Source organism: Lepidochelys kempii, chromosome 16 (assembly GCF_965140285.1).
Source record: "Lepidochelys kempii isolate rLepKem1 chromosome 16, rLepKem1.hap1, whole genome shotgun sequence".
NCBI classification, from domain to species: domain Eukaryota; kingdom Metazoa; phylum Chordata; order Testudines; family Cheloniidae; genus Lepidochelys; species Lepidochelys kempii.
The window spans coordinates 16,351,437-16,379,409 of NC_136395.1; the positions used below are offsets into that span (position 1 = coordinate 16,351,437).

The 27,973-nt window shown below is 47.5% G+C and overlaps 2 protein-coding genes across 13 annotated transcripts in view; one reads left to right on the forward strand and one right to left on the reverse strand.

Moving 5' to 3' along the window:
• Window positions 1–320: 320 nt before the first annotated feature.
• KYAT1 (kynurenine aminotransferase 1) lies at window positions 321–27,614 on the reverse strand. Of its 10 annotated transcripts, XM_078849121.1 has the most exons (16): window positions 27,465–27,614; window positions 26,126–26,268; window positions 22,922–23,075; window positions 15,508–15,630; window positions 11,439–11,497; window positions 10,648–10,798; window positions 9,234–9,383; window positions 6,966–7,052; window positions 5,853–5,981; window positions 5,002–5,122; window positions 4,574–4,650; window positions 4,250–4,339; window positions 3,326–3,512; window positions 2,687–2,763; window positions 1,895–1,981; window positions 321–1,331 (listed from the first exon to the last, which is right to left on the reverse strand). In XM_078849121.1, the coding sequence occupies exons 4-16, from the start codon at window positions 15,589–15,591 to the stop codon at window positions 1,263–1,265; spliced, it is 1,368 nt and encodes a 455-aa protein (XP_078705247.1). In that variant the 5' UTR covers window positions 15,592–15,630; window positions 22,922–23,075; window positions 26,126–26,268; window positions 27,465–27,614; the 3' UTR covers window positions 321–1,262. The 10 variants fall into 10 exon arrangements, with proteins under 10 accessions (XP_078705247.1, XP_073170468.1, XP_078705250.1 ...); XM_073314367.1 differs by lacking the exon at window positions 22,922–23,075; XM_078849124.1 differs by lacking the exon at window positions 15,508–15,630.
• LRRC8A (leucine rich repeat containing 8 VRAC subunit A) overlaps window positions 26,938–27,973 on the forward strand; it is a 30,791-nt gene continuing 29,755 nt past the window's right edge. For 2 of the 3 annotated variants that reach the window (XM_073314370.2, XM_073314369.2), the window contains exon 1: window positions 26,938–27,134. The gene's annotated coding sequence lies outside the window, so the exon portion shown is untranslated. The other variant, XM_073314371.2, reaches the window with a different exon arrangement.

Here is a 27,973-nt window from a genome sequence, read left to right on the forward strand (position 1 = left end):
GGCACGTGCCAGCCCCGCCCCCGACTCGACTCTATCCGCCCTCGCCCGTCCGGTCCCCTAAGCTAAGCAGGGTCCGTTTAGTTCCACCCGTGGATGGGAGACAGTGAACGCCCAGGTACTGTTAAATCACGGGAGGAGGAGGGGAAGTCAGCGAGATAATGTCCCCCCTAACTCAGCAGGCCTGTATGGCCCTAGCGGTACTGAAGTCCAGGGGCTGGTGTGTGACCACAGACTCTGGCTCCAGGCTCTAGGGCAGGGCCATGCATACACAGGGGTGCAATGCAGAAAGTAAGCCCCAGTAATGGCAAAAGAAAATGCAATTTTAAATCCCGTTCTTTTTTATTGTACTAATCTAACAATTCCTTTATCCTCACGCCTTTGAAACATACAGGAAAGTGACAGGTGTTTTAAGCTAGTTGGTCATCCTCCCTTGGCCTGGTCAGCAAGGCAAATTCTCTTCTCAAGCTCTGTCCACACTGGACTTTTGTTGGTAAAACTTTAGTCATTCAGTGGTGTGAAAACCCCCACCCCCACCCTTGCACAACAAAAGTTTTACCGATGAAAAGTGCTGCTGTAAACAGTGCTTTGTGGGGAGGAGAGCTCTTCTGCCAACAAAGCTACCGCTGCTTGCGGGTGGAAGTCATTTGTCGGCGGGATAGCTCTTCAACTGATAAAGAGCAGCTACACTGTACACCTTTTAGTGGCACAGCTGTGTCGCTAAATGGTGCGTAGTGTAGATATAGCAACCTCCATAGCTTCAGCAGAATTGCAATGGCGTAAGAGCAGAATTTGGCCATTGTCTGTAATTCAGCAGTGTCAATGCAGCCCCTCTGCATTCAAGGTAAAATATTATTGATGACCAGAGCAGATGGAGAATGTTATGGGGCAGGAGGGGGAGCCCAGCAACTATTTTTGCCTTGTTTTTTAGCTGCAGGGAACCCAGGATGAATAAGTCAGTGAAGCTTTTGAAAGTAAAAAGAGGAAATAAAGTTTTGCCAGTGTATATACAGGCTCACAAGTCCCAAGGAACAGTAAAACCTTTTTGCTACTGGACAGCAATGAGAAACTCTGAGAGCTGACAAACCTCTTGCCCATGTGCATGATAGAGAAGGTGACCGAAATCCAATGATGCAATAAAGCATTAAAATAAAGACAGTAAGCAAAGAATCTGTAGCCACGATGGCTGCATCAAGGAGAGCAGGACATAGCACCAGATCAGGGCAGAGTGCAGGTGAGCCTGCCTGGTATTCTGTCCAAAGCATTCACTGGCCGGTTTTCTCCAGACTCCATTGTTGCAGTATGTCTTCTGCTGCCTTCAGCGTAGCTTCCTCCTGAGCAAACACCAGGTTGTCAGCCATACCAGGCTCCATGCCCACACCCTCCCTCTCCACACTGAATAATAAAAAATACAGTTATGTAAGATTTATATCCCCCATTTCATCCTGAAGGATCACAAATGCTGTATATACAGCACCACTAAAATGCAGCCACTGCTGGGACAGAGGGCAGCAACTAAGCAGCCAACCAGTGCACATCAATCTCTAAACAGTAATAGAGGATGAGAGGAACTTTTGGCCAGATGCACTGAGGTGAAACTCTACTCTTATTCAAAGTGCACTGGGATCTTTAGTGACCATGAATGAACAGAACCTGGATTAGGATCTCACAGGAAAGACATTCACAATGGACTTCATTTTTTTTATCTACCTCTGAGGGCTGAAAAATTGAGTCAGTCCTGCCAGACTTTGAACCTGCGGTTCCTGGTTATTGTTTGGTGTTTTAAGCCCAAAGTCTTAGCCACTTATTCTTTCTGGCATAGGCCTCATTTACAGCAATAGCCCTGATCACTGCCTGAACTTACTCCCCTTCTTTCCTGTTGCCCCAGATGCCTCACCTTCACAAAGCAGAAGCGGATGAGATGGTCAAAATTCCTCTTGTGTGGAGTGCTGTAGAAAGCGGAGACTGGAATGGCAACTAAACCCTGTGAAGGGGTGGGGGGAAAAGAGGGTGCATCCAGGGTTACTTTTTTCTCAGCTTCTGCACATTGCCTTGTGCTACTCTCTGATCAGAAAAAGACCCAGTAAGTTCATTGCTCCTGAACACCCCAGGTTACTGAGCAGCCATGAGCCATGCTTCCAGCTGCATGCTTTTCAAGATCAGACTCAAACATCTCAATAGAAGCCATCCTGCCGCCCAGCAAACCAGGCATTATCCCCCCGCCCGCACCCTGTGTCCTTGGCGGACATATTGGTGGCTCAGCCTCCGCGTCAGAATGCTCACAGAGCCAATCGGCAAGATGAGGGAATGACACGGGCAGCAGGGTGTAACAAGATGATCATTTGGTGCAGAAGGGGGCATCCCAGAGGGGGCATCATACCCTGACTTCTGAAGGAACATGGTGGAGATGGTGGAGTGTGGAGATATAACCAGATGGCTAATCTAGGGGATGCCATTAATGCGCTCCTTTGGTATGAGACAGGACACTAGAAGGAAGAGGATTTGAATTACAAAGGCCGTGTACTCGACTGGTGGGGCAATGGTAGCAAGCCTCAAGTAATAGGTCCAGTGATTTCAAGTCAATGCTCCACCATCACAAAATCCAGCTCCCTCAAATCAAACTGGAGCAAAGAGAATGGGGAAACCTTCCCAGAAAACAAGCACCCTGGAGCGAGACAGAGGCCTTTACCTTGTTTATAATCATCCACTTTATAAACCGAGAGTCGTAGGGTTCATCAGAGTCTGGGAGGTCAGGTACTTCACTTTCTGCAAGAGACACACAGCAAATGGGCAAGGGGAATGATGGAACAAATGGGACACAGATGGATTTCCCAGTTGAGCCAAGTATCCACATGGCACCAGATGCCATTGTGGGCAAGCACAGTAGTGTGTCCGCTTGAGGGACTTGGGTTCGAACTCTGGCTCAGGTCACAGGTGAAAACATATATGGCTATTTCATCCTCACCAGTTTAACAGAGTTGTCAGTCTCTGCTCAAGAGAATCCCAAGGCCAGGAAAGATCCTCACACAGAGGTGGTCACAGACCACACAAACAGGTGAGTTTGTAGATGTGTGGGAGACATGGCATAGCACATGCTCACGCTGTGCCCAATTTAAGTCAGTGCTACTAGATCATCACTTCATTAAGCAACAAATTCCCCACCACCGCCTGCCATGGTCTATCCTATCCTTTCCCTTCCCCACTCAAAGTGAAGAAAATGGACCAGGCTTTATCTTATTCTAGACTCCGCAATACCCACTTCCAAGCTGTGAGCTCCATCCCTTTAATGTGAAGGTCAGAAGCAGACAAAACAGTCACATGAACTTACTGAACTCTGAGATGTCTGCCATCAGGAAGTAGGTGCCCTCAGGGACAATGGGTTTCATGCCCGCGGCAACTAGGCTCCGGACTAGCCAATCCCGCTTCTGCTGCAGCTCCTGAGCCAGCTGGACAAAATAACTGTCTTGCTTCCCATAGTTGTCAAACTCTCTTTGGAATGCCTGAGCCACTGCTTCCTAGAGAGAGCGGGGGCTGGATGATGGAGAAAGACCCAGGCAGAAAGAATCCCCTGTGTGCACTCAGAGCATCAGAGGGACCCCTCTCCCCAGATGAAAGCAGCAAAATGCTCAGAGTTCGCTGTAGGCTTACTTGCAAATTCTAGAAGCAGCCCATGAACTGGGGTTTTCGCTTTTGTTCAGATGCATAGTAGATAACAGGTGAGTTAAAACACCAGGCCTAGATCAATAAAATCTTGGCTTCCCACCTCTCAACCGAAAACCTCCTCCCCCAGCTCCAGAGACGGCCAATACTGTGCAGAGAGCATGCTTGACAAGTTGGAGTCACTTGACTCTGTCCCCTGCCCTCCAGGCATGTTGTGAAGTCATTTGAGAGGAAGATACCCTGGGTCACAATGCATCATCTTCTGTCTGTTTCCTGGGCTGACAATGACCAGCTATGCCTCCAGCTGTTCATTTGCCACTTCCAAACCATAGACAGGAGGCTTGAGAAAGGTGTTCTTCCAATGTCCTAACCTATTATATCACCCCAGGGACTGAGCAAGCTTGCTGGTTCTGCACTTGCTTGGGGAAGTTGCATCTTACCTGGATAGTATGTGTGAGTGGTCTCTTAACTCTAGGCTCTGCACAGTTGTGGTCTGGGGAGACAATTACCAGATCTCTCCCTGGAGGGGCTCTGTGGCTTGCATCAGACATCTGATTTGAGGCAATGCCTCTCCAGGTACATGGCCCCTTACCTGAGCCGCTGTCGGACAGTGATACACAGAGTTCTGGTGGACAGTTCTGAGGTGTTTCAGAAGGCGATCGGGCCCCAAAGTCCAGCCAACCTGTTACAACACAGAGATGGGGGGGATGTTTCAGATTCCCAGGTATCTTACACCTGCTCCACTTTATTTACATACTGCCACTTCACACTATATTCTGCACAAGACCAGGTCCGTTTGTAAAGCTTCCAGTTACCTCTGATCCCTCCAATTTAAAGACAAACAGAGAGATTCCCCAACAATCATAGAAATTTCAAGGAATAGAAGAAATGGGTTTGATTTCAGGGAATCCATCACCTTCCATCCTGTGGTGCTGAAGGTTTTGCCAGCACTCCCAATGGTTATCGTGCGATCCCACATGCCCGGCAAGCTGGCTGTCAATGAAACAAGAGAGAAAAACAGCTGGAAGATCTCAATCCTTGAGGGGGCCATTTAGGGATCTGGGGCAAAAATTGGGGATTGGTCCTGCTTTGAGCAGGGGGTTGGACTAGATGACCTCCTGAGGTCCCTTCCAACCCTGATATTCTATGATTCTATGAACCTCACTTAAATACTCAATTCACCCTCATATGTTGTGGGACAAAGCAACTGAAATAAATGTGACTGGTCACTGTCTCCCCTCCAAATACAGCAGCTTTGATAAATGCTTCTCTGTGCTCCCAAAGGAAAGAGCTGCACACTGAGAGGAGGCACAGGCAGAGACACAGAGAAGCCATGCTCCTTACCAATCCGGATGTGCTCCTTCCCATCATAGACCATCCATTCGTACACTTCATCACTGAAGCACAGGACATCGTGTTTCACGCACAGGTCTGCGATGAGCTCCATCTCCTCCCTGGTGAACACCTATGCCAGATAGGCAGAGGAGACGGGACAATCAGGCACAGCGTTTCTGAGCTCCACAACCCCACGGTGGGTTCTCAGGCTCAGCCCTAGTGGGGCTTGTGGGTCCCAGCACCAGCATCTCAGCCAGATGTTCTCTCCCTGGAGCAGGCAGATAATTGGCAGGAACGGGGGGGACCGCCACCAACAGGAGGGCCACTCTCACCATCCTTGTTACAGCAGCAGCCTCCACCCAAACCCAGGGACCAGGCTCTCCTCAGGGCACTTCCTCCTCCTGAAATTACCCAAGTAGGACTATTCCTGCTGGCTACAGGCTGAGGTGCTCCCTCCCACCCCCAGACAGCTGTGTGTCACCTCTGGAGATGCTCCCTGTCAGCCGGGAACGAGGCTGCTGCAGCCCATCTCTCCTCGCAGTGAGTGTAATGTGCTAATGCTAGGTCATCTGACCAAGGGAGGCTAAAAGCTATCCCTCCCTCCCTCCTGCTCCTACATTCAAAGGCTGGTGATACAAGAGCTGCGAAGTGGAATCATCAGTTGATCATCTCACAAACACCCCCCAGCTTCTGGAGCTGCCAGATTTTCTGAGAATCTTCTTCAGAAAGAAGGAGCTGACTGTGGGACCCCACCCAAGCGCTGACTCTAAGGAGACACCCAGCACAGGCTTCCTCATGTAACTGTTTTCAGGGTCCCTGCAGAGGGAAGGGGGAGCTCTCCCAGCTGCTAGAGGCACTACCTTCCCCAGGGGGTTGTTGGGTGAGTTCAAAACGATGGCTTTGGTTTGTTTGGTAAATCTGGAAGCCAGCTCTGCTGGATCCAGCTTCCAGTTTCCGCTGGACATCAGTTTTCCGGCTTCTGCAGCTTTCTGGAGAGGACAGTGAGGGAATCATGATTAAAAGCAACAAATGGTTGGGGACCTGAGGCAGCCTTGCCCCCTGCGCTGACTAGGAATCTCTCTGAGCTCTTAACAATAATACATTGCCCATCTCCAGCCCCCTCCTACTGACCATCTCAAAGCACTCCGTGAACATTAATGGATTAAGCCACCTCACAAAACCCCTGGTGAAGTAGATGGATGTAATTACCATGATTTTACAGATGGGGAAACCGAGACACAGAGAGGTGCATGGCTTGCCCACAGTAACACAGCAAGTCAGTGTAACAGACAAGAATAGAATCCAGGAGTCCTGCCTGACTTCTAGTCCTGTGCCTTAATCTTCAGTCCATCCTCTCTCCCTCTCTCTCTGTTTTAGAATAATGGAGGTTGGGTAGTCATGAGGTTGGAAACAAATCCACCATCCTCTCTCCAGCGAGGTCAGCATGCACATACTGTTCCCAATGCTCAGGGCTTTCTGTCAGGGAGTTGCTGAAGTCTTGAGTTCCAGGTAATGTTCAGGATCAGCCTTATGCACAAAGCAAGAGGCTTCTTGGGACCTGCTCTTTTAGGGACCTTCTCAACTTACTGCAAGGTCTTCAACCCACAGGCTGATGTAAGTACATCCATGGCAGCAGGACCAGAGAGGAAGGAAAGTCCCCCATGTCAGGACCCTGACAATGGGATCATTGTGGAGAGGAATAAATGATCTGGTTCCCCATTTTCAGCAACTTGGGGCACCACAAATCGTGGAAACTGCAGGCCCTACTGAACCTGACCTGGGTTCTTATCACGCAGAAGCCAGTTCAAAGCCAACCTTACCACTCCTACCATCAAGTTTCATTCAGGATATACTGTAAAGCTGCCTCTCACCCTCGCATGCCATTTCCATTCAGAGGTGTTGGAGAGAAAGAGAGCAGCAGGCTTTTTAAAGTCTGCAGATCTCATAGCGGCTTTGCTTTGATGCCCACTTACTGATCGCAGTTGTACGAACACAGGAGTGCCCCCAGCCATCTTCACCATTGGCTCGTAGCAGTCAAAGAATGGCTCAATGATAATCACCTGGGAAGGCACCAGAGGGAGTGTCAGAGAACTCACAGTCCTTCTTTGATCAATGCTGATGAATGCAGGGAGAGGTTGGAGGGCGTTACCTATCAGCTCTGTGTTCTTGGGGAACCAGGGAGCCGTACCCAGCCTGTCTGACTCACAAAAGACCCCCCCACCTCCCACCCAGCCTCTGCTTGAATCAAAACCGATCAGAAGAAAGACTTACAAAAAGCAATGAAAAGACAGTGGGAGACACACCTAAACACCTGGGATAAGGGTGACAGGATTAAGGAAACTCCCCTAGCCTCATTTGCATTGAAGATGGGACAAGGAGGCATCTCCATTAGCATACAGAATGGAAAACAGAGACTCTAAGGAAAGAGCTGCAGGGAACTCTGGGACCACAAAAGCAGGGAAGCACTGCACGATGGGGGATATCTGCTCCAGATGTTAATGAACCTGCACACACCCATGCCTGCACACACCCAGCTCAGTAGTTATCAGACCAATTCTAGTAATAAATCCTGTACTGATATCCAAAATAGTGAAGCTCCCTAATTGCATTCTGAGCTTCCTCCAAGGAACACCGCCCATAGCTAGGAATGATCAGTTCCTTTTGTCTAGCCTGAACAAAACAACTTTGGTATACTCCCTTGAGCCATCAGTTTACCCACAAACAAATCCAGTGTTCTCCCTTGAACCATTATTGTTTCCCTACAAAAACTCCTACCCATGCTCAAGTAAGTGTTCTGATGCCTGGATCCAAAATCTGCATGAAACCATTGGGACTTCGTCTTCTCCTAACTGATCGTGCTGGGGGCTCTGCCTGTCTCCAGCACTTTGGACTCTCAGCTACCACCACCGCCTGGGAATCCTGATCCATTCAAGCTTCCCGGCATGGTGAGAAACCAGCTCTCTCTCTCTCTCGGTATAGCCTTCTGATCCTGACTTGTGTGATCAGTAATAGTTTTCTAAACCTGACTTTTATAATCAAATTTAAGTTATATTTAATATTATAACTGTTTTGTTTGTTTGGCTCCCCTACGGTTATTACCTGGCAATAAATAACTTTCATAGTTAAGCTGATTGCTTCTCTCTCTCTCCCAATCGTGGGTGTTTTTTGGCTTCCTCATTCGCTCTTCCTCATTCGCTCATTATACCTAAGCTAAAAGAGCTCTGAAGCGCCCAAAAATCCTGTAGGGTTTGCTCATCAAGTGGGTTACGACCAGAACAATTGTAACATGAAAGTGGGGATAGGGACGTGCTGAACCTGGGACATATGAGGGTGGCAGCTTGAAAGTGCTGCTCGACCCAGCCTGCTCAGGCGGGCTCTAGTCCGGTGTGGTGCCCGTGGCATATTGAGGGTGACAGTTTGGAGGTGCTGTTTGACTCGGCCTGCTGAATCCAAGGACCTTTGAGGGTGACAGTTTGGAAATGCTGCTCCACCCAGCCTGCTGAGTCCAGGGACATATAAGGGGTCAGCTTGGGAGTGCTGATTAACCCGTTCCTCTCAGACATGCTCTTTTAATGTGTGTGTTCGTCTGATTCTGGGGCTGGAAGAACCCAGCCTTGGGGAACCTAGGTCATGTAGGATAGATCCATTCGGAGGGAACTTACAGCAGGGAGAAGTAGAGTTCCATATGAGAATACAGTGACACAAGCTGTACATTAATAGATTTACAGAACACTCCCCCCCCTCAAAGAGTAACCCTAATAAATGAGCATACCCCAAAGTAACGGGCAAATCTGGTAACAAGGGGGCAGGAGACTTCACTCCCAGCTCTAAGGTCATTCATTACTTTACGCTCCGGATCTCAGACCCCAGAGAGGCTGGGTACCAGAAAGGAGAACAAACTGAGTAGGGGCAGACTTGCCACTCATGGAAATGAGAGTGTTGGTGAGTGCCCATTGGGAGATATGTCCTCTAGTGAGAGAGTGTAACAGCTGAGGACTGAAGGGGACAAGGATCCACAGAAACGTGGGTTTGGGTGTCCTGCTCCAGAGGCAAGGTCTGGACTAGAATTCCAGGCTGCCCCTTACAAACAGAACCAGGTGAGCAGTCCTTCCTCAGTGGCAGGGGGCCTGCATAAATGAGTATGAGCCTCCAGCTTCCTTCAGATTCCACAGTATGGTAGGGTCAGAACAAGTGCATCTATCGGGATTTAGCTGTGCGACAGATGGAGAGTCCTTGATTACCTCATCGCCTTCATCAACCAGAGCCTGGAAACAGCAGAAAAGGGCTTCGTATGCCCCGACCGTCACCAGCACATTGGTCATAGGGTCAAGTTCTTGCCCTAGCAGCTTTCCAAAGAAGCGGGCCAGGTTCGTCACCAGCGCTGGGTGTCCCTGTAGCAAGGAGTCAGGGAAGAGAGTCACACAGTTCCGCCTGGATCATTAGGACTTAGCAACAAATAGAAGCAGGACATTGTTAGCAAGGTAGCTGACACAACCCCCCACCCTGCAAGTGTTACCTAGCCCAAGGACAAAAATGTAATGCTCACTGGAGTTTGTAGCCCGGTCAGTACTAAGAACATTTAAAGGAAACATTGGTTGAGCTCCCTCCCTTCCAAGTGGGTCGGGGTCCTTGTAGGCCAGGTTATTAAGAATAAGCCAGTTCAGCTACCTTGAACTCGCTGCGCTAACCTCTCAAGAGGGTGCAGATATTAACTTTGCCAATTATCCCTTTTGCTGCTGACTCCCACCACAGCCTCTGTGCAGCAGTGGAATGCAGAGGTCTTTTTGGAGATGTTGAGGTTCCATTGGGCTATTGGCATTTCCTAGAGGAAGGGCTGACACCAGGTCAGGGTTGGAGGCATTTTTTGCCCCATGTGATTTGCATGGTAACAACTTCACTGCTGCCAAATGAAACTTGAGGTTACCGTCTATCTGTCTTAGGTAGTTATATTGCTTCATCACGTACTATCTGAGCACCTCACAACACCCCTGTTAGGCAGGGCTATGCTATTATCCCCATGTTGCAGAAGCGAAACTGAGGCCCAGAGAGACTACATGACTTGCCCAAGGTCACACAGGGAGTCTGTGATGGAGTAAGGAATTGAACCTGTGTCTCCCAAGTCCCAGACCAGCACCTTAACCATTGGATCTTCCCCTCAACAATAACTCCAGTAAGTTCTGATATTGTACAGGTGGAAGGCAATGCTCTTGTTTAAACAAGGTGGAAATGGACTGTTCAGTCAATGGTGCAATATAGTCAACAGATGATTCCAGGGCAGTTTAGAGAGTGCTGCTAATCCCCCTTCCCCCCCACAGCCCCACCTGCAAAGTTCTTGCACAACTGCCAGACAGCATGAAACTCTTTGGATGGTGAGTGGAGGAGGATGTGGGAAGTGGGGGTTGAGGTGACTTTGCTTCCCCACTGCCCCCTCCCCTTTTCAAAAAGAACTTTCAGCTCCTGCGCCACTCTGCTCCCCTCCCCTCCAGAGAAGAAGCCAGTCCCCAGCTCCACTCGGCCCAGCCAAAATGTCTATTTGCTCTGCACAAGGGAGTTTTTCAAGCCTGGGCCTATTTAATTCCACGGTGAGCTGTAAGGGGCAAAGGCAATCAGGCAGCAACATCTGCTCTAAAAGAAGGAGGTGGATCTCTCACGCACAAAGGCCCGGGTGTACTGGTGCAGCATGATGTTCTCCCCACTGACGGCCTTCACAAACGCCTCCTTCACAAAGTCTGGCGGGGAAAAGTCAGGGAAGCCCTGGCCAAGGTTCACATTTGGGTAAGTGGCAGCCAGTTTCACAAATTCCACCCTACAGAGAGAATAACAGGGTTTATAGAGGGTCCCAGCCTGCCCATGCTGGCACACCACTCTTCTTGCCAGGAGCCCTTTGTCTGATAAATTAACGGAATAGCTCTTCCAGGCGAAGGATATATACAGGGCAGCAATTTCAGTGCCTAAGACTGCATAGGGCCCATCTTAGGAGACTCCAAAGCAGCAGCAGCCCACCTACTGCCACAACAGCCCAGCTGCTGTAACAGAAAACTTAGGGGCCTTTTCTAACGCATCCTTAATGATCACACTGCAGCTAAGGAGAGTTACAGAACACCACCCAAAACTATTCCCTAGAGTCACCACTATTTCTAAGGCTGCACTGGTTTCTCCTGCTCTTAAGCTAGTCTTTTATCTAGCCCCTTAATTTGTCCCCCCTTCCAGGATGCTTACCCATAGCCATTTAGATCTCTGCTATGGAACCTTGTCTAAAAGCTTCTTGAATATTGAAATATACTTTAGCCACTGAGTCTCCATTACCAAAGCACATAATCTCTGCCAGATACTCCATTGGGTTAGCATTACCTCCCTTGCCTGAGTCTATGCTGGTTATATCTTATATCAGACTTTCAGGGTCTGCTCCATTCAGAGTTGCCCAGCCCCAAGTCATGCAGACTTACCAGATGTTCTTGTCCACTCCTTCCAATCTTCGAGCTTGAACCGGCCTTGACATTTTTGTCTGCAGAGAGGAAAAGAAAAAGTGTTAAAAGCTTTCACTAAAGCCAAGACAGAATCCATATCCAAAGAGGCCAGTACCTCCCTCAGAGCAGCCAATACATTAGATTTTTGCCCAGTTAACCACAAATTGTGTGTTCGTATCCAGGTTTTCATAATCATTGACTGGGCAGCTGAGAATAAAACTGTAACAATGATAGTCTGCCCTAGTGTAGTGCCTCCCATCTGAGGTACAGGGACTTTACAAGGAAGCAAGATCAGAAAGATTGAAATTGGCAGAGAATTAACTTTTATTTTCAAGTTTCAGAAGAGTTTAGAAAACCATGAATGTACAAAAAAGGATGTAAATTCTGACCAGGCAGCTGGCAGAATCCTTTTAAACCTAATGGCAGAAGGAATCTGAGCCTAGATATATTGGGCCAGCTCCTCAGCTGGTGTAAATCAGCAGGTGAAATGAAAGGAGCTATGCCAAAATACACTAGCTACAAATCTGGCCTATCATTTACAGGCTGCAGTTTCTTACCTTCAACTGTCCTCCCCTCAGGTTGTAGGGAAGATCCTTTAGAAGGAACCTCCAGTTCCCTACGGAACACTACGCTCCCCCTTTCTGCATGAACAACTTCTGTTTTTATTCCTCATTATACATATCCTGGACCAGCCCGCAATTGTACTAGGCGCTGTACAGACACAGAACAAAAAGATGGTCCTTGCACCAAAGAGCTTACAATCTAAGACAAGAGACAGCAGTTGGATAGATGGGGAAGCACAAAGAAACAATGAGATGGCACTGGTCAGCATGATGGGCAGTGGTCCCAGCAAACCATCTGCCTAACCAGTGTCAATTTTTTTGTAGGCCTTGGCAAAGGAAAGTTGTAAGGAGGGTTTCGAAGGAGGATGAGGTGGCTTTGTAGATGTTTATGGGGAGCTCTTCCCACGCATGAGGAGTAGCACAGAGGTGATTCTTGAGAATTTAACAAGCGGGTGGATGGGATCATTAGCTGACTAAAGGCGGGAATTGAATTTTCAATAGCGTATGAGAGACAAAAGGTAGCATGGGGGTAGTCCATGAAGGGTCTTGAAAGTAAAGACAATTACCTTAAGTTTGATGCAATGGAGAAAGGGGAACCAGTGAAGGGCTGCAAAGAGAGGGGTGACATGGTCAAAGTGAAGAGCTAAGAAAATGGTATTTGTAGCAGCATTTTGAATGGATATGAGCAATGCAAGAGAATCACAGAAACATAGGGCTGGAAAGCACCTCGAGAGGTCAGCAAGTCCAGTCCCAGAGGGTGTTGCAGTAACTGAGACGCAAGATGAAGGGAACTTGGACAAGAGTTTTAGCTGCCTGGATAGACAGAAAAGACCACATCTTAGAGATGTTATTAAGTGATTCATTTGTGGCTGGGAAGCCAGGGAAATTTTGTGCCCCCACCCAGATTCTCTGCCTCTGAATGCTTGATAGCTTCCCAGCCAGAGAATAAATTTCCCCTCACCACCTTCTCTCTGTAGTTTCCCAGGGGGTGCATTATTATTTGATAAGTGTCACAATGCACTATTACCTCACTCCAGAGTCTCAAGATCTTTATGCAGCTTCAGCCCGCATGAGGAATTTTACAAGTAAATTATTGGCCAGCATAGTCATCATGATGACTCTGCCTCTGGTGGGAGCGCTGGGCTCAGGATCTATCATGAATAATGCCTTATGATGAACTTTGAGCTCTTCTATAGCTGCTAACGCACAGTGCCCAGGGTACTATAGACTCACCAGCTGTCTGCATCCCTTTGTAAGATTAAATGGCTTAGGACAGGGGTGGGCAAACTTTTTGGCCCGAGGGCCACAGCTGGGTATGGAAATTGTATGGCGGGCCATGAATGTTCATGAAATTGGGGGTTGGGGTGCGGGAGGGAGTGAGGACTCCAGCTGGGGGTGTGGTCTCTGGGGTGGGGCCAGAAATGAGAAGTTCAGGGTACGGGAGGGGGCTCCAGGCTGGGGCGGGGGGTTGGGTTGTGGGGCAGGGGGTGAAGGCTCTGGCTGGGGGTGTGGGCTCTGGGGTGGGGCTGGGGATGAGGGGTTGGGGGTGCAGGAGGGTGCTCCGAGCTGGGACCGAGGGGTTTGGAGGGTGGGAGGGGGATCAGGGCTGGGGCAGGGGGTTGGGGTGCAGGAGGGGGTCAGGAGTGGAGGCTCCGGGCAGCGCTTACCTCCAGGCAATGGGAGGTGCGGGGGCGGTGCTTGGGGCGGGGGCAGCGTGCCGAGACCCCTGGCTACTCCTACATGTAGGAGCCGGAGGGGGGACATGCCGCTGCTTCTGGGAGCCATGTGAAGTGGGGCAAGCCCCTGACCCCGCTCCCCAGCAGGAGCTTGAGGGCCGGATTAAAATGTCTAGAGGGCCGGATGCAGCCCTCAGACCATAGTTTGCCCACCCCTGGCCTAGGGGAAGACCAATGAAAGCCTTAGATCCTCTCCTGTCCAGTTGCTTTTAGCTCTTTCTGGACCAGCTCATGAACGTGAGAGTTGGTGAGATATGAAGCCTGATGCTGTTTCTAGTGGGAATAACGGGAGCAGGGACTAACAGATAACCTGGCAAGTAAGAGTAAGTTTAAGATTAAACATTAACAGTGCTTGTGTTCTGTCCTGTTTCACTCATTTACAAGAGAAGGTTCTTGGTGGCAGTGCAGGTGCTTGGCCAAGATTCAGAACATACTGCTTCATCAGCAAGGAAAAGTGATCAGCAATCAGTAGGAATACGTTACGTTGAAGAAAGAAACTCCAAGTCCCAGAAATCCCCTCCAAGCCCCCTGAGCTTTTGAAGGAAGATAAGAAGCCCTCCCCACAACTTTTCCCTACACTGGCTTCCTCTTTCCCCAGCCCCAGTTTAGACCAGCCATTCCCGCAAACCTGCGGAACAGAGACCTCTTCACTTCAGCACAGCCACCGCTAGGCTGAAGGGCTTGTCTGGAACTTCACTATGACTGGCCACCACTTTTGGAGGCAGCATGGAGAGAGGATTGCTCAGCTTACCCGTTGGCCTCTGAAGTTAATTCATTTGGAGGGAGGGGTGGATATCACTTTTCAACATCACTCAGAACTCCCTCAATTCCCAAATTAAGTAACCTATTTCCTTAGCTACAGTTGAGGCAAAGGGGAGGGAAAAATGTTTTATGATTAATGCATAGGAATGGGAGTCCGTAAATCTGGATTCTATTCCCAACTCTGCCACAGATCACTGTGAGATCTTGGGCACGTGACTTCACTGCTCTGTGCCTCAGTATTCCTGCATAACAACACTTTCCTACCTCAGAGGGGTGTTGATATTTGTAAAGGGCTTAGAGATCCTTTAATGGTGCAAAGAAGTGCTAAGTATTATCATCTCTGCAAGAAGGGGCTAATCTTCTTGTTAGATGCACAGAGACATCAAGGATTCATTCCAAATTAGAAGTACTGACCTCGTGCTCATTAGATTAGTGATACTCAGACCTCAGTAGTTCAGGAACCAAATTAGCGATCAACATTACCCAAAAGAGCCACAGTACTGTGAATTCATTGTTTCATTTATGTAGCAATATATATATATATATATATATATAATTCTCACAGCAATAAGTTAATAACTTAGAGCAAGTTGGTAATTGGTTAATAACATAGTAAAAGCATCCTGACTGGTTAATAACTTAGGTTGGTTAATAATTAAATCACACGGTGTTTTAATATCATGTGCTGCAAAGAGCCACAGGAGACACATTAAAGAGCCACTTGCGGCTTGTGAGCCTCTGTCTGAGTATCACCGTGTTAGATGTTCCCTTTAAAAGGATAGTTTTAAAACTATAAAACGAGTTGGGCAAAGAAGAGTTTGCATCAGTTATTTCTGTGACGCCACATCTGCCACTGCTGTTGATGCCAGTTCACTGGGGGACTGAGCTTTGTGCTACAGGCTTGACGGGGTTGTAGATCTGTTGAAGGCATCAGCTTGGCATTGGGCTAAAAACCCCCAGAGAAACGCAGTGCTGGGTATTCAATACCTTGTTGAGGTACCAGCTAAATCTAGCACGGTTCTTCCTTCTCAGAAAGTACTGACCCGGAGACAGTCCAGATCTCCTGAGCATGCCACTGCAGCCACTGACTCCAGTCCTAGAGAGATAAACCTGCATTTCCCCCAAGACAGAAAACAAAGGAATGAGATCATCACTTCCATCATTGCAGATACAAAGCAAGGACTCCATCTAACTATGGAAACCTGCCCAGGTCTCTCATTTAGCGCTAGAGCTTTAGTTATTCTACATTCAGATAAAGTCTCTTGTGTGTGCTCCAGCTGTCCCGTGGGAGGTAGGGCGGGGGGAGAGAGAGTGTGAGTGTGTGTGAGAGAGAGAGCGCGAGCAAGAGCAGGCAGGAAGGAGTTGCTTAACACTTCTTCATTTTACACTTTAACGACAAACACAAGACTGCTCTCTGGTTCTATGACACATGCAAAGCCAGGATCACATAGTAAAGTTCAGCCACTTACTCCTCTCCCTTTTTCCCACCAATTCTAGGCTCTCACCAAATCTTGATGCTTCTTCCTCTACTTCAACCCGTCCTTTTCTCTTCCTTCCTACTAGTTAAGGACAAAATCATGGCTGTAGCCCCACCACTTCTGAGAAACCCCTATCACCCCAGGTGCCGCAGCTCTTAGCTATTCAATTCCAACTTCTATCCCATTTAATAGGAAATCTGCTTCCTGCTCCAGTGGTTTCAATATTTAGATTCAACTCAAAACCTCAAACAAATTAATTTGCATTTCTGATGTTCCCTTATGTCAGATCTCCTCTTCTGTTGTACAGCATTGTCTTAAGTGTATAATACTGACGAACTAATATAACCTTGGCCGGCTCACTGGTTTGGCAAATTAATTTAAGTCCAGTCCAAATAAAATGGGTTGCTTCTGTTCAGAAAATAAAGTTCCATTATACTGATACAATGCAGATTAATTCACATAGCTCTTAAACAGTACACTAAACCAGGGATTTGAAGCTAAGGAATTAACTTGAAATTACAAATAGAATCATTTTCTGTCCTAAATACAGGGCAGGAGTCTCCACTACTTTCCCACCTTACATTATCATGGACACAATTGCAAGGTGGGTATAGATTGCTATCAAGTAAGAACAGCAGCGTTGTACACTCACTTCGCACAAGACATTCAGGCCCACAATGTTGCATAGTATTGCTGGGGACTGTTAAATAGCTGCTTTATCCTTCGGAATGAGAATGTTTGGATTTCCCGGGGGGAGGGGGGGGAGGGGTGAGAAAGAGAGAGACACTTTGGGATAAGATGAACTATATATTAGACATTATCATTAAGAAAAGGAGTACTTGTGGCACCTTAGAGACTAACCAATTTATTTGAGCATGAGCTTTCGTGAGCTACAGCTCACTTCATCAGATGTTTACCGTGGAAACTGCAGCAGACTTTATATACACACAGAAATCATGAAACAATACCTCCTCCCACCCCACTGTCCTGCTGGTAATAGCTTATCTAAAGTGATCAACAGGTGGGACATTTCCAGCACAAATCCAGGTTTTCTCACCCTCCACCCCCCCACACAAATTCACTCTCCTGCTGGTGCTAGCCCATCCAAAGTGACAACTCTTTACATAATCAAGTCGGGCTATTTCCTGCATAGATCAAGGTTTTCTCACATCCCCCCCACCCCCATACACACACAAACTCACTCTCCTGCTGGTAATAGCTCATCTAAACTGACCATTCTCCAGGTTTAAATCCAAGTTAAACCAGAACATCTGGGGGGGGGGGTAGGAAAAAACAAGAGGAAACAGGCTACCTTGCATAATGACTTAGCCACTCCCAGTCTCTATTTAAGCCTAAATTAATAGTATCCAATTTGCAAATGAATTCCAATTCAGCAGTTTCTCGCTGGAGTCTGGATTTGAAGTTTTTTTGTTTTAAGATAGCGACCTTCATGTCTGTGATTGCGTGACCAGAGAGATTGAAGTGTTCTCCGACTGGTTTATGAATGTTATAATTCTTGACATCTGATTTGTGTCCATTTATTCTTTTACGTAGAGACTGTCCAGTTTGACCAATGTACATGGCAGAGGGGCATTGCTGGCACATGATGGCATAGATCACATTGGTGGATGTGCAGGTGAACGAGCCTCTGATAGTGTGGCTGATGTTATTAGGCCCTGTGATGGTGTCCCCTGAATAGATATGTGGGCACAATTGGCAACGGGCTTTGTTGCAAGGATAAGTTCCTGGGTTAGTGGTTCTGTTGTGTGGTATGTGGTTGTTGGTGAGTATTTGCTTCAGGTTGCGGGGCTGTCTGTAGGCAAGGACTGGCCTGTCTCCCAAGACTTGTGAGAGTGTTGGGTCATCCTTTAGGATAGGTTGTAGATCCTTAATAATGCGTTGGAGGGGTTTTAGTTGGGGGCTGAAGGTGACGGCTAGTGGCGTTCTGTTATTTTCTTTGTTAGGCCTGTCCTGTAGTAGGTAACTTCTGGGAACTCTTCTGGCTCTATCAATCTGTTTCTTTACTTCTGCAGGTGGGTATTGTAGTTGTAAGAAAGCTTGACAGAGATCTTGTAGGTGTTTGTCTCTGTCTGAGGGGTTGGAGCAAATGCGGTTGTATCGCAGAGCTTGGCTGTAGACGATGGATCGTGTGGTGTGGTCAGGGTGAAAGCTGGAGGCATGCAGGTAGGAATAGCGGTCAGTAGGTTTACGGTATAGGGTGGTGTTTATGTGGCCATTGTTTATTAGCACTGTAGTGTCCAGGAAGTGGATCTCTTGTGTGGACTGGACCAGGCTGAGGTTGGTGGTGGGATGGAAATTGTTGAAATCATGGTGGAATTCCTCAAGGGCTTCTTTTCCATGGGTCCAGATGATGAAGATGTCATCAACATAGCGCAAGTAGAGTAGGGGCTTTAGGGGACGAGAGCTGAGGAAGCGTTGTTCTAAATCAGCCATAAAAATGTTGGCATACTGTGGGGCCATGCGGGTACCCATAGCAGTGCCGCTGATCTGAAGGTATACATTGTCCCCAAATGTGAAATAGTTATGGGTAAGGACAAAGTCACAAAGTTCAGCCACCAGGTTAGCCGTGACATTATCGGGGATAGTGTTCTTGACGGCTTGTAGTCCATCTTTGTGTGGAATGTTGGTGTAGAGGGCTTCTACATCCATAGTAGCCAGGATGGTGTTATCAGGAAGATCACCGATGGATTGAAGTTTCCTCAGGAAGTCAGTGGTGTCTCGAAGGTAGCTGGGAGTGCTGGTAGCGTAGGGCCTGAGGAGGGAGTCTACATAGCCAGACAATCCTGCTGTCAGGGTGCCAATGCCTGAGATGATGGGGCGCCCAGGATTTCCAGGTTTATGGATCTTGGGTAGTAGATAGAATATCCCAGGTCGGGGTTCCAGGGGTGTGTCTGTGCGGATTTGATCTTGTGCTTTTTCAGGAAGTTTCTTGAGCAAATGCTGTAGTTGCTTTTGGTAACTCTCAGTGGGATCATAGGGTAATGGCTTGTAGAAACTCGTGTTGGAGAGCTGCCGAGCAGCCTCTTGTTCATATTCCGACCTATTCATGATGACAACAGCACCTCCTTTGTCAGCCTTTTTGATTATGATGTCAGAGTTGTTTCTGAGGCTGTGGATGGCATTGCGTTCCGCATGGCTGATTAAGATTAAGATTAAGAATGAGCTCTCAAAAATGGATACTCTCATAAAGAACCAACCTTCCACACAAACTTCCTCGTGGCTGGATTTTACTAAAACTAGACAAGCCATTTACAACGCACACTTTGCTTCTCTACAAAAGAAAAAAGACACTAAACTTTCTAAACTACTACATGCTACAAGGGGCCACAGCAATGGTTCCCTCACCCCACCTAGCAATATTGTTAACCTATCCAACTATACTCTCAGCCCAGCAGAAGCAGCTGTTCTATCTCGGGGCCTCTCCTTCTGCCCCTCCACCCCCACGAACATGATACAGTTCTGTGGTGACCTAGAATCCTATTTTCGACGTCTCCGTCTCAAGGAATATTTCCAAAATACCTCTGAACAACATACTAATCCACAGAGGTCTCCCTGCCAACACTACAGAAAGAGGGATTCTAGATGGACTCCTCCTGAAGGTCGAAACAGCAGACTGGACTTCTACATAGAGTGCTTCCGCCGACGTGCACGGGCTGAAATTGTGGAAAAGCAGCATCACTTGCCCCATAACCTCAGCCATGCGGAACGCAATGCCATCCACAGCCTCAGAAACAACTCTGACATCATAATCAAAAAGGCTGACAAAGGAGGTGCTGTTGTCATCATGAATAGGTCGGAATATGAACAAGAGGCTGCTCGGCAGCTCTCCAACACGAGTTTCTACAAGCCATTACCCTATGATCCCACTGAGAGTTACCAAAAGCAACTACAGCATTTGCTCAAGAAACTTCCTGAAAAAGCACAAGATCAAATCCGCACAGACACACCCCTGGAACCCCGACCTGGGATATTCTATCTACTACCCAAGATCCATAAACCTGGAAATCCTGGGCGCCCCATCATCTCAGGCATTGGCACCCTGACAGCAGGATTGTCTGGCTATGTAGACTCCCTCCTCAGGCCCTACGCTACCAGCACTCCCAGCTACCTTCGAGACACCACTGACTTCCTGAGGAAACTTCAATCCATCGGTGATCTTCCTGATAACACCATCCTGGCTACTATGGATGTAGAAGCCCTCTACACCAACATTCCACACAAAGATGGACTACAAGCCGTCAAGAACACTATCCCCGATAATGTCACGGCTAACCTGGTGGCTGAACTTTGTGACTTTGTCCTTACCCATAACTATTTCACATTTGGGGACAATGTATACCTTCAGATCAGCGGCACTGCTATGGGTACCCGCATGGCCCCACAGTATGCCAACATTTTTATGGCTGATTTAGAACAACGCTTCCTCAGCTCTCGTCCCCTAAAGCCCCTACTCTACTTGCGCTATATTGATGACATCTTCATCATCTGGACCCATGGAAAAGAAGCCCTTGAGGAATTCCACCATGATTTCAACAATTTCCATCCCACCACCAACCTCAGCCTGGTCCAGTCCACACAAGAGATCCACTTCCTGGACACTACAGTGCTAATAAACAATGGCCACATAAACACCACCCTATACCGTAAACCTACTGACCGCTATTCCTACCTGCATGCCTCCAGCTTTCACCCTGACCACACCACACGATCCATCGTCTACAGCCAAGCTCTGCGATACAACCGCATTTGCTCCAACCCCTCAGACAGAGACAAACACCTACAAGATCTCTGTCAAGCTTTCTTACAACTACAATACCCACCTGCAGAAGTAAAGAAACAGATTGATAGAGCCAGAAGAGTTCCCAGAAGTTACCTACTACAGGACAGGCCTAACAAAGAAAATAACAGAACGCCACTAGCCGTCACCTTCAGCCCCCAACTAAAACCCCTCCAACGCATTATTAAGGATCTACAACCTATCCTAAAGGATGACCCAACACTCTCACAAGTCTTGGGAGACAGGCCAGTCCTTGCCTACAGACAGCCCCGCAACCTGAAGCAAATACTCACCAACAACCACATACCACACAACAGAACCACTAACCCAGGAACTTATCCTTGCAACAAAGCCCGTTGCCAATTGTGCCCACATATCTATTCAGGGGACACCATCACAGGGCCTAATAACATCAGCCACACTATCAGAGGCTCGTTCACCTGCACATCCACCAATGTGATCTATGCCATCATGTGCCAGCAATGCCCCTCTGCCATGTACATTGGTCAAACTGGACAGTCTCTACGTAAAAGAATAAATGGACACAAATCAGATGTCAAGAATTATAACATTCATAAACCAGTCGGAGAACACTTCAATCTCTCTGGTCACGCAATCACAGACATGAAGGTCGCTATCTTAAAACAAAAAAACTTCAAATCCAGACTCCAGCGAGAAACTGCTGAATTGGAATTCATTTGCAAATTGGATACTATTAATTTAGGCTTAAATAGAGACTGGGAGTGGCTAAGTCATTATGCAAGGTAGCCTGTTTCCTCTTGTTTTTTCCTACCCCCCCCCCCCAGATGTTCTGGTTTAACTTGGATTTAAACCTGGAGAATGGTCAGTTTAGATGAGCTATTACCAGCAGGAGAGTGAGTTTGTGTGTGTATGGGGGTGGGGGGGATGTGAGAAAACCTTGATCTATGCAGGAAATAGCCCGACTTGATTATGTAAAGAGTTGTCACTTTGGATGGGCTAGCACCAGCAGGAGAGTGAATTTGTGTGGGGGGGTGGAGGGTGAGAAAACCTGGATTTGTGCTGGAAATGTCCCACCTGTTGATCACTTTAGATAAGCTATTACCAGCAGGACAGTGGGGTGGGAGGAGGTATTGTTTCATGATTTCTGTGTGTATATAAAGTCTGCTGCAGTTTCCACGGTAAACATCTGATGAAGTGAGCTGTAGCTCACGAAAGCTCATGCTCAAATAAATTGGTTAGTCTCTAAGGTGCCACAAGTACTCCTTTTCTTTTTGCGAATACAGACTAACACGGCTGTTCCTCTGAAACCTGTCATTATCATTAAGGTGCTGCAGCTTCAGCTGATGTAAGCTGGTCTAGTGTCATGGTAATAAATGGAGCTATGCAGTTTATGCCACCTGAGGATCTGGCCCAAGATGTGTCTACAGATCTCTGCACCCTCGCTTCCTGTCACAGATGGCGTGCAAAGACTTAAAGATATCGTTGAGGATCCAATTTTTTCAAGTTAGTACATGTCTGGGATGCTGAAATCAGGGTGGAGAAAGATTCAGAGGATTGGGCTACACTATTGCAGCCCCAATATTGTCACACAATGTTGAGGCTCTCGAGTAACCTACTCCATGCTCAGACAGTGAAAGAGGAGGAGAGGGAAAGGCTACTTAGGTGGGTGAAGACCCAGGGATTCCCCTTTAATTGAGGCATATTTTTCAACCAGAGAGTCAGCTCAGCTCCCAAAGGAGAATGAAGCAGGCACGGGACTCCTCTATCATAGTGGAGCAGTGCAAATCTGAGCTAGGAAGCTGCACACAAAGGGGTTATGTTATAGCAGCCCAGAGCCTGATAAGGTCACCCACAGAAAGAGGTCATTATTATTTCCTATTGCTCCTTTGTCCTTCTGTTTCTTGTGCTCCTTCTTTGCATCAGTGAATCAGCAAAAAGTAAAAAATAGCACCGATATATAAATAACCCAGCATGAGGGACTCAGTCCCCATGATTTCCTATTCCCTGAGAAGCAGCAGGGTAAACATCTGTACTCCGACTTTACCCTAAGACAAAGAAGGAAACACAGAGAAGCAGCCAACACATACAGACCGATAGTCTGATACAAAGCAGCTCTTAGAATGGGAAAGGTAAATCCACTTACTCCTGTCTTACTCTGCACAGCTCAGCACATAAGCACAACTCTCCTAGTCTTCCTTCATTCTCATTCCCCACTTTCCACCCCCACTTTCTGATTGCTTCAGCTCCTCTTGTGACTTCCTGGGCGGAGCTGAGCTCTGGAGCGCTGTTGGGAAAGACTGCAGAAGGGCAGAAGCAGAGGCAGAATTAAGTAGGGGAAATCTTTCAGGGGCAAGAAGATCTGAGGAAACATTTCAGAAGTGCCAATGTGGCTTAGAAGCCTAAGTCTCATTTTCCAAAATTATTAGGAGCCTGGGGCTGTTAAGTGCCTAAGTGCTTGTCTGTCTGCACAGCGAAATTTCCTGGCATAGCTATCCTGGAATAATTATAAGTCCCTGGGTGCATGCACTCTATGCCAGAATAAAAGTAATTTTACTTCAGAATACTCTGATTTATAAGTGGGCCCTCCAAGAACATGTACAGGAAGGAAGACAATATTTGGCATTCCAGGAGTTTGTCAGGTTAAAAAACAACAACAAATAAGCAAAATTAGAAAAACAACATAATATTTTCAGGCTTCATCATAAAGAAACAAAGAGGACACAAACAATTCCCCCTCATAATGTCATATTTTAACAAGATATAGATATAAATACCAATGAACTAACTAGTGTGTCTGTGCACCACTGCCTTCTACTGGATAGAATAATAACTATTCAAATGCACATCCTAGCACCCATAAAGCTAACTGCTAGCGCAGCACAGTGACAAATGTAAAGCTCCTAAAAAGCTACAGGTTTCTTACATTTTATTATGGAAATAATAGCTGGCATAAACCAGTTAATATCTACTACTCTCAAACCCTTAACAACTCCAAATTGCATCTTTTGCACTAATAAGATTATAATGAATACCTTTCATCTTTCCTTTATGAATTTTTTAAAAAATTATTATGCAGGTCAATATTCTAAAATGACAGGTTTCAGAGTAACAGCCGTGTTAGTCTGTATTCGCAAAAAGAAAAGGAGTACTTGTGGTACCTTAGAGACTAACCAATTTATTTGTGCATAAGCTTTCGTGAGCTACAGCTCACTTCATTGGATGCATACTCTGGAAACTGCAGAAGACGTTATATACACAGAGACCATGAAACAATACCTCCTCCCAACCCACTCTCCTGCTGGTAATAGCTTATCTAAAGTGATCACTCTCCTTACAATGTGTATGATAATCAAGTTGGGCCATTTCCAGCACAAATCCAGGTTTTCTCACCCTCCCCCCCCAAACTCACTCTCCTGCTGGTAATAGCCCATCCAAAGTGACCACTCTCTTTACAATGTGTATGATAATCAAGGTGGGCCATTTCCAGCACAAATCCAGGTTTTCATACACCCCCCCCTTTTCAAAAACCACACACACAAACTCACTCTCCTGCTGGTAATAGCTTATCCAAAGTGACCACTCTCCTTACTCTCCTCTGCCATGTACATTGGTCAAACTGGACAATCTCTATGTAAAAGAATAAATGGACACAAATCAGATGTCAAGAATTATAACATTCATAAACCAGACGGAGAACACTTCAATCTCTCTGGTCACGCAATCACAGACATGAAGGTCGCTATCTTACAACAAAAAAAACTTCAAATCCAGACTCCAGCGAGAAACTGCTGAATTGGAATTCATTTGCAAATTGGATACTATTAATTTAGGCTTAAATAGAGACTGGGAGTGGCTAAGTCATTATCCAAGGTAGCCTATTTCCCCTTGGTTTTTTCTACCCCCCCCCCCCACGTTCTGGTTAAACTTGGATTTATGCTGGAAATGGCCCACCTTGATTATCATGCACATTGTAAGGAGAGTGGTCAGTTTGGATGAGCTATTGCCAGCAGGACAGTGAGTTTGTGGGGGGGGGGGGTGAGAAAACCTGGATTTGTGCACATTGTAGGGAGAGTGGTCACTTTGGATAAGCTATTACCAGCAGGAGAGTGAGTTTGTGTGTGTGGTTTTTGGAAGGGGGGGGGAGAAAACCTGGATTTGTGCTGGAAATGGCCCACCTTGATTATCATACACATTGTAAAGAGAGTGGTCACTTTGGATGGGCTATTACCAGCAGGAGAGTGGGGTGGGAGGAGGTATTGTTTCATAGTCTCTGTGTATATAATGTCTTCTGCAGTTTCCACAGTATGCATCCAATGAAGTGAGCTGTAGCTCACGAAAGCTTATGCTCAAATAAATTGGTTAGTCTCTAAGGTGCCACAAGTCCTCCTTTTCTTTTTGCGAATACAGACTAACACGGCTGTTACTCTGATACTCTCTCAAGTTAGCCAAGCTACTGCCTAAAGCATGATCACTAATAAAAGAGATACAGTTAGTTTTAGACATCTAACATTTTGCTAAGAAATGGGCTGATAAAGAACAAAAACGTTTTTGTGCTATAAGAAACATTACCCTATGAGAGTTCAAAATAAATAAAGGTTTGCCTCCACCGATGATCTGCACGGATTTCGTCTAGAGCTCATGAAGGAACTAAGGCTGATGTAAATTGCAAAACTTCCATTGACTTTAAAGGGAGCACAACCTAAACCTAAATCAAAACCAATAAAGAACAGATTTACCAAGAAGCCATTAGATCTCATAATAGGAACTATGCAGCATCCTCGCATCTACCAGTTTGAAGAGGAAGCAAGACAAAATCAGCCAGGTAAACAGGTTACTCTTCAGGGTAGGGCCTGTTTCCTTGTGTCTTATATAGCACTGAGCATGCTATGAGCACATAACAAATCAAACAAAACAAACAAATAAATAATAATACAACTGCATCTGCGTTTTCTATGGTATGTGAGCTCCTCCTTAATGTCACATAAGTCACAGAAGTCTGAACAAAACTCTGACATTGTCCTTGGGTCCTCCTGTCTTTGCTTCCTACTTTTCCTCTTTGAAAGATGACGAGTTAAACTGGCATATACTGTCAGTCACTGGGCACCATCCCCCACTTATCAGACATACATGCTTTAACCCTGATTTGCTTACACTTAGAATTAAATTAGATCATTGTAACAAACCAGATTATGACTAGATAGTAACATTTAACACTGATAGAGCGCTTTTTAATCATAAAATACTTTACAAATTATAGGGCCACAATCATCCCTGGTGTGACATTGCAGAAGCCACTGCAGTGGCTCTGAAGTCAAGAGGGTAACACCAAGGATCAATTTGTTCCTACCTGTGTACAGCACCAGTGAAGTGCAGCCACTTCTGGAAGAAGGGCAGCAGCTGGCATACGGAAGAGGAAATACTTCAGCCAAGAGTGTTGCTGCAAACCCTGGCTCTACTGAAAGCTGCCCTGGGATCCATGTAGATCACAACCTTATAGAATCATAGAATACAAGGGTTGGAAGGGACCTCAGGAGGTCATCTAGTCCAACCCCCTGCTCAAAGCAGGACCAATCCCCATTTTTTGCCCCAGATCCCTAAATGGCCCCCTCAAGGATTGAACTCACAACCCTGGGTTTAGCAGGCCCATGCTCAAACCACAGAGCTATCCCTCCCGCCCTCCCACCTTGATTCTCTTATCCGAAATACTTGCACACATGAGCCATTGGATACCCGGTTCATCCACCTTGGAAGGATGAAGGGCTGAGTTGGCCCTGGGAGGATTTGAACCCATGATATCTGAACCCCTGAGCCTCTCCCCTTATAGGACTCCACTGACCCATACAACCCAGGCCTTATGGCCCTAAAAATAGTCCCTGTTGCACTTATTGCGAGTGCAGTCCCAGGACACTCGGAACCTTTGGCTAAGGGTCTTGAGAAAGTGGAGGCATCCCTGGGAGCTACCTGGACTCGTTATCTCGAAAAATTGAGTCACTGTCCCTTTAAGCCGCTCAGACAGACGCGAAGTTGGCGCTGCCCCTCACAAAAATGGCTACACCCAAGCCCCTCCGCAGCCAAGAATAAGACGCGCCCTCTACAAACATGGCGCCCGTTGCTTAACCAACGCGCCCTGCACAAAGATGGCTGCATAGCCCGACCACGCCGACGAGGGCCCCGCATAAAGATGGCGCCGCCCCGTTCAGCCTTCCTCCCCCGCCCAGACCTTCAGGGAGCGCTTTTGGAGGCGCCTATGCCGGCTGGGTGAGGTCAGTTCCGGGGCGGAGCAGCCCCAGTGGTGCAGTCGGGGACAAACAAAAGGAGCCGGAGCGAAGGGGACGAAGCCGGTCTGGCGCTGCCAGGTGGGTGCGGACGGAGGACGAGGGCTCCTCCGGCACGCCCTCGGGGCTGGGCTCCTCCCTCCAGCGCAGCCCGGAGAGGAGACCAGCTCCTGGGGAGCGGGGTAAGGGGTGGGCAAGGAGCGGGGTTAAGGGGGATGGGAGAGGAAAGAGGGGAGAAAACGGGAGGCGGTGACAGAGAGGAAAGGAAACTGAGGCAAGGGAAAGAGGTGACCTGAAGGAAGGGTCGGGACCCTGGGGGCAGGGGAAGAAGGGGACCTTTTTTGGGCGGGGGAGAGGGGGATTTGAGGGCTACAGTTTGCAGAGTCCCCCTCTCCTCTGGGTTTGACTTACTGTAAGGCTGTTCTTTAGGAGCCGGTTGCTGTGTAAATGCTCTCCGGCTTACTGGGCACTCCTGGGAAATCTCACCCCGGAGCGGTCCCTACCTGGAAACCTGCGCTGCTAGCGGTTGAGGCTCTTGTATTGGTGGGGTGGTGACTGGCGACACGCCCTCCCGTTATCTGCTGTAGGGTTGTGGGTGGGGGAGTGGACTCCAGTACCGTCAGGGGGCACCTAGGGCCATGTACGGATCTGGGTGGGTGCAATGACCGCTGATGTGTTTAGGGGTGGGGAGAGCAGGGAGGGAGCAGGAAGCTGTCTGAAAAATGTTCAAAGAGATGGTTTGGGTCCTTGCACCAGAAAAGGAGGTGAAATATGCAGTGTGGCTAAATTCCATTAAATTATAGCTGAGGTCATGACTGTCAGGGTTAGTGGGGGAAAATTGCTGACTAATTTGTTTTCTCCTTGTTTATATGGTTTCCATGTCAGGCTTATGTGAAATCTACATTTTATTAGGTGATGGT

Coding starts and splice junctions, on each gene's coding strand:
- KYAT1 (XM_073314367.1), bottom strand. CDS start 26,182: ATGCCAGCTGCTGCCCTTCTTCCAGAAGTGGCTGCACTTCACTGGTGC. Junction 15,631..26,125: donor TTCACTGGTGCTGTACACAG/GTAGGAACAAAT, acceptor GGGGAAATGCAG/GTTTATCTCTCTAGGACTGG. Junction 1,982..2,686: donor AGTGGATGATTATAAACAAG/GTAAAGGCCTCT, acceptor ACCCCTTCACAG/GGTTTAGTTGCCATTCCAGT.